The 14,161-nt window shown below is 34.6% G+C and overlaps 1 protein-coding gene across 2 annotated transcripts in view; it reads right to left on the bottom strand.

Annotated features, from left to right (window-relative positions):
• Positions 1 to 11,121: 11,121 nt before the first annotated feature.
• Positions 11,122 to 14,161, bottom strand: part of TMPRSS11F (transmembrane serine protease 11F) — a 91,891-nt gene continuing 88,851 nt past the window's right edge. For both annotated transcript variants that reach the window (XM_058722385.1, XM_058722386.1), the window contains one exon: positions 11,122 to 13,980. In XM_058722385.1, the coding sequence (XP_058578368.1) occupies positions 13,822 to 13,980 (159 nt within the window). In that variant the 3' untranslated portion in view covers positions 11,122 to 13,821. The remainder of the gene's footprint in view (positions 13,981 to 14,161) is intronic.

Raw genomic sequence — 14,161 nt, 5'->3', positions numbered from 1 at the left:
ACTAAGATTAATTGCGGATGGACTGGGCAATAGTACTTTCAGACTACAAACTTCCCTTCCATAAGTCTATAAAATAAAATAATTATCGCACACTACTTATTCCTATAGGGACATTTAAAATATTGTACTACGCCAACACTGTAAAAAATAATAAATAAAACCCCCCAAAATAAAAAAAACCTACTTTGTGTTTTACTTAAATGCCACACCAGGAGGAGAACTCTTCTTTTAAAAACTGCCTTGTTTGTATAAATTGTGTCTTTTTCACTGTTTTAAGTTATTTGATACCAAGCATTGATAAAAAGTTGATACCTTTGCTTGCAAAGTTCTTGGAGCTAACAGATTAGGTAAATCAGTATCACATGATCTTAGTTTATTTTCATGTTTTGCTTTTGCATTTTTGCATGAGATATTCACTTCCTAAAAATGGCATGTAGACATCATCACAGGAAACACTAAATAATTTGACTACTTTTTTTTAAAGGAGAGGAAAGTGAATAATAATAGATCAAATCTTCTATTTATCAATTTTTCATAAATAAAAGGAAAGTCAAATGGCAAATTTTAAGTTATATGTTCCAAATATGAAAAGGAATAGGTAGGTTGGCTTACAAACATGGATTTAAAACATTCAATATGCATTAGCAGTTTTACTTTACCATTTAAAAATGATTATTAAGTTTATACTTATACCAGGTACTTCTGGCAACTGAGATTATGGCAGTGAACAATCCAGGTACTGTGTCAAATTCATTATTGTACTTTTAGCACATGGAATATGGTAGGTGGTCAATAATTTTCTTAATTGAAATAATAGGAAGAAAGGAAGATTCAGAGAGGAATCTTAACGAAGACTGACTAACATTTAAGATATGGGCAAAGAATGAAGTCTGAAAACCACAGAGGAAAATAAAGAGGAAAGTAAAGTGTGATATGATGATGAAAGAGGATATTCAAGGAAGGATTGATCCACAGTGGCATACACTGTTGAGAAATCAAATATGATAAAAATGTAGAAACCCATTGGGTTAAGCAGTAGTGAATCACTGGTGACTATGACAGGAAAAGGAACAGAGTAGTGGCATTATAAACAAAATGTCAGTGGATTTGAGGATAAATTGGGAGTGAGGAGACAGAAAGGCAGATGTAAACGTTTTCCCCCCATGAATTTGACTATGGATGAGAAGATAGTAAGTCATCAAGGCATATGGGTTGATGGAGGATTTTTTTCCCCTTGTGAATGGGACAGTTTTGAGTATGCTTACAATGGTGTTAACAAGCCAGCAGAGACCCTGAGGTTGGGTGGATATTTGAAGGATCCTGGATTCTAAACTCTTAGTTTCCTACATATAAAATTGCTATTTGTGGAGGTCAAAAGTGTTCATGTATTATTGACCTTTTCATATGGCTTAACCCAGAATGAAGAATTTGGACACACTGTAGGCATCCAGTTAGAGTATGAATGGATGTAGGTAGGTTTGTTGGTTCAATGTCAGGAAGTTGAAGGAATTCTTTTCTAATTGATAAATCACATTCTCTGTTTGAAGTAGTAGACACATGAGAGGACAGGTGGTGAGAATTGGAAATTTGGAGAGGCTGGAGGAGCTGGAAATAGCAGTGGAAAATGGGAGTACAGACTAAGGGAATGTAGTAGGAATGCTGGAGAGAGCTGAATCCTAGATGAATTGGCACCTCTTGTACATTTGTGAATGTTCTGGTCTGGGCAGGGGTGAGCCACTGTTCAGACAATTATATTCTCTCTAGAATTTATCCAGGTGTGAATGATGAAAGAAAAAAAGGACAATAGAATTTAGTGGAGTTTGCCATCATTAAAAAATTTATTGAAATGATAAATATAAGGATCACAAGCAAAACAAAAACGTGTGTGTGTGTGCGCACGCACGTGTATGTGTTGGGAATGGCAACTAATAGGTATGAAGAATTCACAGATTAGAAGAGCCAATGAATAAAAAAAAAACCCTTATGCACTAGAAATAACTAAGACTTTAAGAAGGAAGGTTAGAATAGAAATAGTTGTCCAAAGTTATGATTCAGAAAGGTAATTCCAAGTCATGACCAAGTCTAGGGTGTGGACATGAGAGTAGTATTTGAAGACAATATTCTAGAGATGAGAAGATCGAGGAAATAAATGACTAGGATGTTGCAGATGAAGCACAAAGGTAGTGATGTTACCTAGAGTAAATGTAGAGCGTGAAGTAGAGGAAGAGATGGGGAAGCAAGTGCCGGGGTGCCTGGGTGGCTCAGTCAGTTAGTTAAGTGCCTGACTCTTGATTTCAGCTCTGGTCATAATCTCATGGTTTGTGGGTTCAAGCCCAGTGTCAGGCTCCATGCTGACAGTACAGAGCCTGCTTGGGATTCTCTCTCCCCTCTCTCTGCACCTCCCCTGCTTGTGCTGTCTCTTTCTCTCTCTCAAAATAAATACACTTTACAAAAAAAAAAAGGGAAGCAAGTTCCAGTCTTCAGTAAAGAGGGGGCATACTCGTGGGTCCATAAGGACCATGACGAGAAAAGAAAGAGGGCAGAGAGCAAACTGTGTGAGCCTCAGAGGAAAAAGGCAGTTTTCAAGGGTGTTTACAAGGGTGTGGAGAACTATGGTCTGAGGTGGCAGTAAAGAGTGAGGAGAACCAAGACTAAATCTTCAGTAATAAACCCTTAGTTGAGATGGTTGTAAAAAATAACGTGTCTTGAGGAAAGAATTATATTTCAGTTTTATAGGGATATAGAGAATACACAGAGAAAAAAGAAGGTTAGGATGTAGAGCGGTTTGTTAATGAAGGGATGGCATTCCAAAAATTGTGAAAATGCACAAGATAACTTATCCTAAGGAAATAATTTCAAATTGTGCAAAAATTATCCAGAAGGATGTTCATTATTACAGTGTTGTTTACAATATGTGTATCCATTTTACCATGATTGAAAAATTAAAAAACAAAAACAAATAGAGGTTTAAATTAGAGATAATGTATCATGACATCATCCTGTAAAAATACTTAGCTATAGAAAAACAGATGTTTGTATCTCATTAAGTCTTATTTTTTAAAAGTGTTGATAAAAAAGAAAATACAAATGTATATCGATGTATAATGTGAGTGTGTTCTGGTAAACCTAATTTAAACTTGGAATTTTGCTACTTCAGATATACTAATTACTCTTACTCAGTTTAGGGGCCATCTGTCTTCTCTCTCTCTCTCTCTCTCTCTCTCTCTCTCTCTCTCTCTCTCTCTCTCTTTTTTTTTTTTTTGGTATCTTGTCCTAGCCCTACATTGACAGTCCTGAATTCCTAGAGCCCAAAAAATGAGGGAAATTACAGAAGATAAGGGAAATATGTTGTTTAAATGACAAGCTTGGTTTACAAATTAAAAATCACCTGAGGGGAGCCTGGGTGGCTCAGTTGGTTAAGCATCAGACTTCAGCTCAGGTCATGATCTCTCAGTTTGTGAATTCGAGCCCTGCATTGGGCTCTGTGCTGACAGCTCAGAGCCTGGAGCCTGCTTCGGATTCTGTGTCTCCCTCTCTCTCTGCTCCTCCCCTGCTTACACTCTGTCTCTGTCTGTCTATCTGTCTCTCTCTCTGAAAAATATTTAAAAAACAACAACAAACCTTGACAGAGTCTTTTTATGCCTATTGTTATAAAACCCAAACTTGATTTTTACAATCAATGTGGGAAAGAACTTAAAATCCATTGGTGGGTGTTACTGCATGAAAAGAGACTCTAGGTGGTTGCTAGAGGCAGTAAGGGAGGGCAGAAGAAATGAATGAAGTTGGTCAAAAGTGGTCAAACTTCCAGTTATAAAATAAATAAGTCATGGAGATGTAATGTATAGCAAGGAGACTATATTGCCTATTTGGAAGGTGCTAAGAGAGTAGATCTTAAAAGTTCTTATCACAAGAAAAAAATTGCAACTGTATGGTGATGGATGTTTACTAGACTTATTGTGATCATTTCACAATATAGACAAATATCAAATCATTATGTTATACACCTGAAACTAATGTAATATTGTATGTTAATTATGTCTTAATTTAAAAAAAAGAAAAGAGACTCTTATATGTCTGTGAGGCAAAGAGAAATGTAAAATTATTCAGAACCTCATTGTAGGAATGTGATAATCCAAGGAATCTATTTCATAGTTACTCAGTTTTAGGAAAGAAAATAAGGACTAAACATTATAAATCTATTTACACCTGTTTATACCACTGTATCTAAATACAGAGTGGCTTACTAGAAAAGTAAACAAAATTTTCTGTGTGAAAGAGTCTTTGAAAGTGATATGAAATCCAGCTAAGTCAAATGGAGAAGTTCCAAATAACCAAACCTGATAAGTTGTTAGTCCCATATAAATTTGAAGAACAATCAAACAGCTCAATTAACATATTACATGCCAAGAATTCTACTAGGTGCTAACATGTACAACAAAGAATAGTTATATTTTCTTCACATTACCCACAGGTGACAAAAATTAATAAACATTTACCTGTATATTTCAAATGGAGAAAATCTTCTGAGATTTAACTACACTGAGGCATGGATTTCCAAAGGGAAGAACAGAGATAGTTTTTCAATACCTCCCCCACCCATCCAAACACCCATACCCCTTATTACTCCTGGGAGCCACAAAACTAAGAAAAACCAAAACCAATATGGCAAATATCTATACAGTAGATATAATCATTTATCTGAATACGGATAGGTACAATAGAATTTGTAAGGATTTTGGACTTGGAGGGGAAAATTTTGAAAATCTTAAGAATATAAAATAATAGGAATGGAGAGGTCTAAATGGTTTACTGGTCAATTGATCAGAGGTAGGTCTTCTGCTTTTCCTAGATTTTTACTTCAGCTTGTTGTTCCTGTCTCTATCCCTTTATGTCACTTTCATTTCTTTATGGTAGGTTTCTTTAACCAGCCCTAATACACAATTGACATTTACATAACCCTTAAAAGAAGCAATTAAAACTGTGTGTTTATTCATCTCTATGCCTCTGATGTCCCAAATGGTGACTAGTACATAGTAATTCTTGAATAAATTGAGGACTATTAATTGAATAGCATATTGAAGAGCAAAATAATAATAATAATAATAATTAATTAATTAATTGGATTATCTTTATCATATGGAGTCACCACTTTTCCCCCTACAGAATGGAGAAAATTTTAAGTAAAAATAAAAATAATATTAATAATGATCATCGTCCCACTTCTATTACATTCCATTTAAAAAGTGAATCCTAATGTGTGCCAGTTCTAGAAATAAGATCAATTAAGTGTAAAAAGTTGTTTTTGTTCATTTCATGTTGTCTTTTAACAACCTAAAGTTATTAATGTGTAGCTCTATGGGGAGCAGGCAGAAAAATGAACATTTTGAATGACTATTGAGAATTAAATCTGTTGGGAGACTGTGATCCAGAAGTCCATGTGTGCTTAATTGAGTTTTATACACAATATTCAATTATTACCAACAAAGGAAATAGTGCAACTCTAGAAAAACAGTATTAGGAAAGATATTTGTAATTCCCTCATTATTTTGAGTAATTTGTACTAATTGACTCATATTTGCAAATAAATAATTAATGTTAAAAATATAGAAAAATGCCGAATGGATTAGACAGGGGAGTGGGAACTAAAAAACGTCTAAGATTTATTTTCCATAGACTTCCTTTCAAATCTATTAAATACAAAAATTTTAGGATTATTTTTTTGCTCTTATTTTATATTCTTGTGTATACATTATTCTTATATTGTTCTTTAACTTTTTATTTTAAAAAGCAAAAAAAGTCTCAAAGGACGTTGTTTCCTTTTTTTTTTTTTTTTTTTTTGAGTTTCAATGATGTTGATCAATTTCAGAATGGGGGTAAAATACAATACTTGCTCTACAACTTGTATATTTCCTGTATCTTCAATGTGTCAACTGAATGCATGATTTGGAAAGATCACAAACAGCATTAGATATTCTAGAATCTGGATACATGCAAGAATTGCCCCATCCTTTCACTCATACAAATTTACACAATGTTACCCCAGACTCTGTTTCTCCTTCCTGTCTCTGTGACTATCTCATTTTCACATTAAAATTTCCAATAAAAATCCAACTTGTTAAACCTTTCAAATCCTAAATATGAAATTGTTAGCATGGTTTCCTGAAATAAAAAACACGAACACGACCGTACTGTCTTCAACAACAGCCAAGGAAAAGAAAAACCTATTCAATTTCCAGTTCGCGATAATTTTCAGAAGTAGAAACCACAACCTGAAACAAATCTGTCAAACATGAAATAAAGTTAAACTTACTGATACATCATACTCTGCTGAGAACACAAACTTCTCCACCTCCGTGTTTCTTAAGATTTCTTGTCAAATGAGTAGCATCCTGGGCATTCTTTCAGACTTGTAAGCTAACTAAAGAAAGAATGCTTAAGGATTTAGAATAAACTAGTTTAACAAGTTGGGATGGGTACATTTTAGCCAATAGTAGGGTTTGAAGTGAAGAATCACTTGATAAGTCTTTGTTGCAGGAAGTAAGAATTTCCTGGCTTTGGCTAATGAAAATAAATGAGAAACAGTATCGTCTACAAAACCTAAGCAACACCCTTGAAAACTTGGAGAAGTTTTGTATTTGTCTTTCAAGAGGTGTCACTCTTCCTTCTGAGTCACTACAGGTCTAGTCCTCAGGCCCTGCTCTTCCTCTCTTTCAGAAGCAATCGTGAAACAAGACCAAAGGTTTTCGTAAAGCATTTGATAGCCCTTGACTTTTTTTTTCTCAGTGCAATGGTACCTGTACTCATTATGCCTGGCCCAGTGGTTCATTTGTGTGTATTCTAAAGGGGAATCCAGCTTCAAGGTAGAAAAATGAAAATATATTTGTGCCAACCGCCATTTTAAAAGGCTTCACCAGCTGATCATACTCTCTTTCATATGCTCTTTGTAGCTAAGGCTATATCTGCTTTCTTTGACTTTGAGTTTTCGTTTCTGTTTATCAAGTCCTTTTTTTTTTTCCTATTGTGTCTTTGCCCACGTGCCTAAAATATCCTTTCCTTTCTTTCTTGCACAGTTCTCAATTCAAAATCCACCTCACTGTAAGATTCAAGTAATTTAATTAGAATCCGTCTACACAGAGTCCCGAGACTTTGAAAGCCTACATTCTCGGATGACTCCTCCAGATTTCCCTGGCTCTCACACTATCTGAGCAACCCCTCACCCATGCTTTCCCTTCAAGCTGGCATCTAGTTTTACTTTTTCTTATTTTCAGGTCTATGGATCCATCTCTCCTGTTAAAGAGTGAAACATTTGAGACTAGAAACTTTGATGTCTTTGAATGAAAATGCACTTATCAGCACCTCTGCAAACACTTGGACATGTGGTACTGTCTTTCTTTTATAACGTTGATTTGACAATCCACATTCACTCACATTTCCATCCCTCTTTTGTTTTGAAAAAAAGTTTTTGGCAAGATAGGAACACACAATAATTACAATTGATAAGTGATATATGGACAAAATGTTCAAATTAGTTAATAAATAAAAATTCTATATCTTTGCCAATTTTTATATTAATGAGTAACAAATTCCTATAAACTTAACCACTTAAAACAACAGCCATTTGTTATCTGTTTTTATTCTGCTGATCAGAAGTCTGGGCAAGTTCAACTTTGTTCTCTGCTTTCTGTCTCATAGGTGGAAAGCAAGGTATGAGCTCAGCTAGGTTCTTTTGTGGAAGCTATGGAGGGAAATCATGTTCCGGCTCATTCCAGTCATTGGCAGAATTAAGTTCCTTGCAGAAAGGCTAAGTTCCCTGTTCCTTTGCTGCCTGTCAGCTAAGACTGCTCTGCTCCTAAATGCTATCTGCAACTGATACACAGTTCTTTCCATCTTCAAGCAAGAAATAGTGCATCTTCTCATACTTAGAATCTCTGACTTTTCTTCTACCAGAAAGAGAAATTCTCTACTTCTAAAAGATTAGGTTAAACCTACCTGGAAAACCTCCTTTTTTATTAATTCAAAGTCAACTGATTAGTAATCTTAATCATATCTACAAAGTTCCTTTTGCCATATAATGTAACATTATCATGGACATGTGTATCTCATTTTATTTACAATGAGATTAGGACAGAAGATCTTGGAGGACCATTTCAGAATTCTGCCTCCCTACCACAACATTAAAATAAAATATTATTTTCTATCCTTTTACCTATATGTTTAATAACGTTAGTAGATTTTAGTGAAAATTTAACATCATATACTCTGGGAATATGGTCAGTTGGTATAACAGTTTCAGAAAGCACACTTGCTAAAATGATGGTGGGGAAGCTTCTATGCAAAAGGGTTCATTTGCGATGCAACATTACAGTGTATTTAAAGGACTAGCGGTACCTTTTTAAAAACTGAAGTGAAGAATGGCAAAAGGAAGAAGCCAAGATGGGAGATTAAAATGGAAAATAGGAAGAGTATAATCATGAAATTTTTTAACTTCAAGAAAATGGATTTTGTTTTTTACTCTATAGGTCAAGGTCTCTTAATTTCTTTTAATGCCATGTCTATCTTTGGCTGTGGATCCCTTCTCCTAAAAATGTGTGTTTTTTTTAGATGCATAAAATAGAATACACAGAATTATAGGGAAACCAATGTATAGTAGTATAGTTATGGGAAAAATTTTAAATTTGTGACAGAGTAATAAATATGTTTTTCCATTAACATATTAAATCACAGGATTTAGCAATGTTGAATAACAGTTTCAAAGCTGTGATGAGCATAAACATATTTTGATAAGTATGTAACAACTGTTAAATGAAGTAAAAATATCTATAATCTCTCTTGGTGACAAAGTCACTGATATAACTTATGTTACTATTTTTATTTTTGTTTTTTGGGTTTTTTATGCCTGTTTTATAATAGAAAGAAAAAGCAAATTTCTGTTAAAAGTTAGTGAAAATAAAGTTAAGATTTTTTTTCTATCCAAGTTGTTGGGCTCTAAATTAAGTAAGTATCTCTTCTGTAGGAGATGGAGAAATTAGAGGTAATTGAAACAGAAATGCAGGAGAATGGACTAGAGGACATCAAGTTGGAGAAGGAAGATCATTTTGGAGTTCTTCCAAAAATCTAGGCAGGGGATTATGGAGGCGGGGTCATTTGGAAGTTAGAGTCATTTGGATTTATGAGTTCAAAGAATTGTAACTAAGTGTGGATTATCCACTTGGCTGTTGAAATTGACTACAATGAAGACAGAAGTTAGGGAGAGAGATCTATTTTGAGCAGACACCTAGTAAGTCAATAATTGTGAGGAGTGATCAAGAGGTTGGCAGTAATTAGGAGGCACAATGTGTGGAATAGATAGAGGTATGAGCCTATATACTAAAAACACTACATGTTTTATACTAGTGTGTAGCAGTAATTGTTGGAAGACTACACAAGTATTTAGAAGCTTATAATTAAGAGTTGGAGGAATTCTGACTGAGTTTGGAGTTCTAGCCCTGCCTTGGGCTCTGTGCTGACAGCTCAGAGCCTGGAGCCTGCTTCAGATTCTGTTTCTCTCTCTCTCTCTGCCTCTCTCTCACTCACATTCTGTCTCTTTCTCTCAAAAATAAATAAAACATTATCAAAAAGAAAATACTAAATATAATTCAACAAAACACTGGCATTTGCAAAATACACAAACCAACTAGTATTGATAAATGAAAATGGTAACACTGTATAAAAATTTATGACAATCTTAGTGCACGTTTGGCATCAACCATGCTGGTATCGGTATCCAGCAATAAACTTTGCACTTTTCAAACAGGTTTTAAATATTCTCTGATTTTTAGATGGTATTATTCAACAGGAAAGTTTCATAAACATCATGAGGTAGGTAGATTAATGTTGCATTTCACAGATTGAAGCAGTTGGAAGCAAAGTTTTTAATTTTTATGACAAGATTTTTAATTTTATGACATGCTTGCATTTCTTATTAGCCATGTTAAAACTTTAAGGCAAGGAAAATATTGAAATCTGTAGAAGAATGTTTATTGTAAGTATTTACAGAAACAGCTTAGGGCACCTGGGTGTCTCAGTCGGTGGTTTGTCTCTGTGCTGAGTGTGGAGCCTGCTTGGGGTTCTCTCTCTCCTCTCTCTGCCCCTCCTCTGCTCACGCGCTCCCTCTCTCTCTCTCAAAAGTAAATAATAAACGTTAAAAAAACCCAACTCAATCAAAAATTTTAATTTGCTGAATTTTAGTGGGCTTTCTGTGTTTTATCTATTCATAAAACAGATTTTCTAATGAGGCAGTGAAAAGAGCAAAGAGAAAGACATTGGTTGTTTAGTAGAGTTCTTTTGCTGCTTGTTATTTAAAAATATAATCTAGATTTTTAATTTATACCATATTAACGTTTTAAATTTGCTGCCAATTTACCTAGCTCTGCAGCTTTGCCTCATTAAAATTATCCTCCTTTCCTTAGGTATAGTTGGATATACTTTTGTTGTTTGTCTTAACAGTAAAACTGTTTTGGTCCAATGAAACTTTGCTGAATACTATGTGAATTTAATTTTCCTCACTTTTTTTTTTTTTTTTTTTTTTTTTGCACAGAGAAACATTAGCTGGCAACAATCTAATTCCTGCGACTTCTAGAACTGTAATGCTCCTGGCTAGCGACAGCCACATAACAGATGAGAGTAGTGGGGGAAGACTAGACTGGCCACAAGGGTTCCAGTCATTTGTAACAAGGTTATTTTTCACTCTCATGAGTGCATGAAGGAATGCCTTAAATACATCCCCTCACCCTCAAACAAACATATTAACAAAGTGACAGATTTATTCAGTTGAAGAGGGTAGATTCCCATTGATGTACTTTTACTCTTATTGTTGAATTGTGAATTTCATTGAGAGATGGTTAAACATTGCAAAAATTTTGGTCCATTGTTGTTCTAGCATTAAAAACGAACCCTTTAGTTCTCATGGCACCCCAAATGCCATCAGGATTCCACAGGGATTATGTGCTGTATTGTTTACTGTCAGTTTAATGGATTTGACCTTTCAAAACAATATGTCAAGCAAATTTTGGTGGTTTTTGTTTGTTTGTTTTTTTAAGATGAGAGTATTACTATAACATTTACAACACAGGAGGCAAAACCCAGGTTTGTTTGTTATTTGTTTTTTTTTTAACCACAATATTTTTGCAAAATTCACAAGGCAATACTATTTATCAGTAAAAATGTGAACACTATTTTAAAAAATACAACCTTTTTTAAAAATCTTAATGTATTTGCAACATCATCTGTACTGATATCAGTTTACAATAACACACTTCACATTTGTTTAGCAGGCTTTAAACATTCTTTGACTTTTCAACTTATTATTCAACAGGAAAGCCTCACAACAATCTCATGAGGTAGATAGTTAATGTCCCATTTGGTAGATGGAAAACATGAGGTAAAATACATTGCATGACTCCTATAACACCACTCAACAGATCAGGTATCAAACTAAAAATAGGACATATGAATCCTGTTTTAAAAATCCACTTTTCCATTTCTCGGATTTACTTATGGCCTTTTGTATTTATTGCTCTCATTTGTGTTAAAATGTCACTGAATTGAATTTGAACTGAGCATTGAATCATTTAAATCAGTGTGCAGTTTCACAGGCACTTCTATGCAAAAAAGCTATCAGTCTTCTGAAATGTAAATATAGTTACACAAAAGCATATATTCATTGTTAGAGAACTTACACAGTAGAAATTTATTGATTTTGTAGACAGATTTGTTTTCCTCTTTCTACAAAAGACTATGTTTAGCTTTAATATAAAAAGGTCTATTATGAATCAAATACATCTTAAATATGCTAAATACTCTCTAGGAAGCTTTTGTTTCTCTGCATAGAAGGAAGTATAAACATTCAAGTTTTTACTCTGCTTCTTCTATTGACATTTAGTTATTAGCAGTCATCAACTCAGAAATTTGGTGACATTTTCCTTTTAAAGGAGAGTGTGAGTGGATGACCCTTTTGTGTTTATTGTATCTCAATATTAAGATGTAAATGATAACTAGGTAAGTTTTTAAGTTATATTTATCTTGTCTACATATGTTACAGATAAACATACATACATGTAAATTAACAAAATTTTGTCATTAAATAAATAGAAAGGCTAGATTTTTCTCTGATAGATCAGAACAAGAAATCAAGCACTTTGGTCGTACATGTGAACCCTGAAGATGAATACCGCTGCATCTCTGTAGTCACAACCCCGGTGACTGATGACCACACACCCTACAACTATGTCTATAACCAGACACAGTCCTAAACATATTGAGATATCAAAACATGATTTTGAAAATCCAGCAGATCACTTAGGGTTTTTTTTACAGTGTAATTTAAGCATTCTTAAATCAATTACATGATTTTAAAGAAGGGACTGCTTTTAAAAAATATACTGTTTTATTGAGTCCAAAGCACATTAATAATAATTGACAGTAGCTAGTTCATATTGAGAGACTACTGTGTGCAGACATTGTTCCAAGTGCTTTACTTTTACTAATGCATTTAATCCTCATAACAACCATATGAGGTAGGTATTATTTTTATTCTAATTGTAGAGATAAAAGTGCTAATGCACAGAGATGTCAAGAAACCTGCATCAGGATGCACAGTTCATACGTGGCAAAGCCAACATTTAGCCTGGGCAGTCTGCTTCCAAAGCCTGTGCTGTCTGCCATTAGACTCTGAGCTGTATTTAAGTCCCAAAGCCATTCACTCATTTGACAAAGTTAATTTATCTTAAAACTCATGGAGGCTTTCCTTTCTTCCACATACAGGAGATATCCACATAGTGCTTAATATATGTGAGGCACTGTCCGAAGTGCTTACGCAAATCAATTCTCCCAACCTGATAGATATCTGACCTGGCAGAGAGCTGAAGACTTTACAATTCTATGCTTACAAAGACACCAGTTACTGTATGCTGCTGTACATATTTCTAAATAAATAATTGGATGGCTCATTCCACCAAAAATCTAAGGTGTGTTTTTCTTGCTTTTAATCATTTGAAAGCAACTCAACTAGCCTAGGTCCCATCAGTTTTTTTTATCCTCCTTGTACACATGGAAAAATGCTCCCAAGATTCTTCTTTTTCTTCTTTCTGGCCTGACTTCAATTGATATATGGATGGCAAGATGCTGTTAAAGAATAAATCAGAAACACTCCTTCACAATACAGCTTTTATCCTGAAGCTAGTCTTTGTGTATGTAAGTGTTAACAGCAAGTTCAGGTACACCCAAACATCTTCTAAATCACAAGTCTTATTAATGACAATGCTTTGTATTATTATTTAGAAACACAGGTTAGAGTTCAAGTTATATTGTAATTCCATGCTTCTCCATTCTAGCCAGTGAACGTCCAGCCATCAGTCTTTGAATGTTGAAGCTCTGAATTCTCAGGAAAGACAGCTGTTTGATACAAGAGTCACAGGTGCTCCAGGATATACTCTGAGTAAGTTTTTGGCAGCCCTGGCAGCTTGTCGTATCCTGTGAAAAATGATGTTCCTTGTCTTCCACTGGGGGAAACCATTATAAATAGTCCTCTTATTATAAGTACCACAGTTTCCCTTGTGAGGAGTTGGTGCTATTGCCATTTGCTCTGTCTTCCTCCCACAGGGTAGAGAAAGAGTTCGGTCACTTGTGTGCAAAGACCACTTCATGATATTACATAGGTCTGAGTCAGAGGATTTCTTGACATCCAGAAAAAACACTGATCCAAACCGCATGAATATAAATAATATACAATATGCAGGAATTTCAGCTTCATATGCCATGCATATAATTCATAGACAATTCACTCTAGATACCAGTCTTTGAGGCAATCCATCCTCGATACTGAGTCACTCTTGTATAGACCCCAGGTTTCTTGGGAAGAGCACATGATTGTCCCCAACTTACTATACCAACTAAGTACCAGATGTCATGATTATCATAAACCAGAGGACCACCAGAATCGCCCTTGAGAAAAAACAAAAATATATTTAGAATTATAAACTCTTACTCAGGAGGTAGGTCACTGCAATCATCTCCCTTCCACAGACAAAAAGGAAATTGGCATGCAGAACATGCAGCCAGACTAGAGATAGATTATATAATGTTTCTCTGAATTGAGTTAAAATTTTATTCTAAACTTTAAAGT

This window comes from Neofelis nebulosa, chromosome 3, assembly GCF_028018385.1.
Source record: "Neofelis nebulosa isolate mNeoNeb1 chromosome 3, mNeoNeb1.pri, whole genome shotgun sequence".
In the NCBI taxonomy this organism is placed as follows: domain Eukaryota; kingdom Metazoa; phylum Chordata; class Mammalia; order Carnivora; family Felidae; genus Neofelis; species Neofelis nebulosa.
This window is presented reverse-complemented; position numbering and strand designations above follow the sequence as displayed.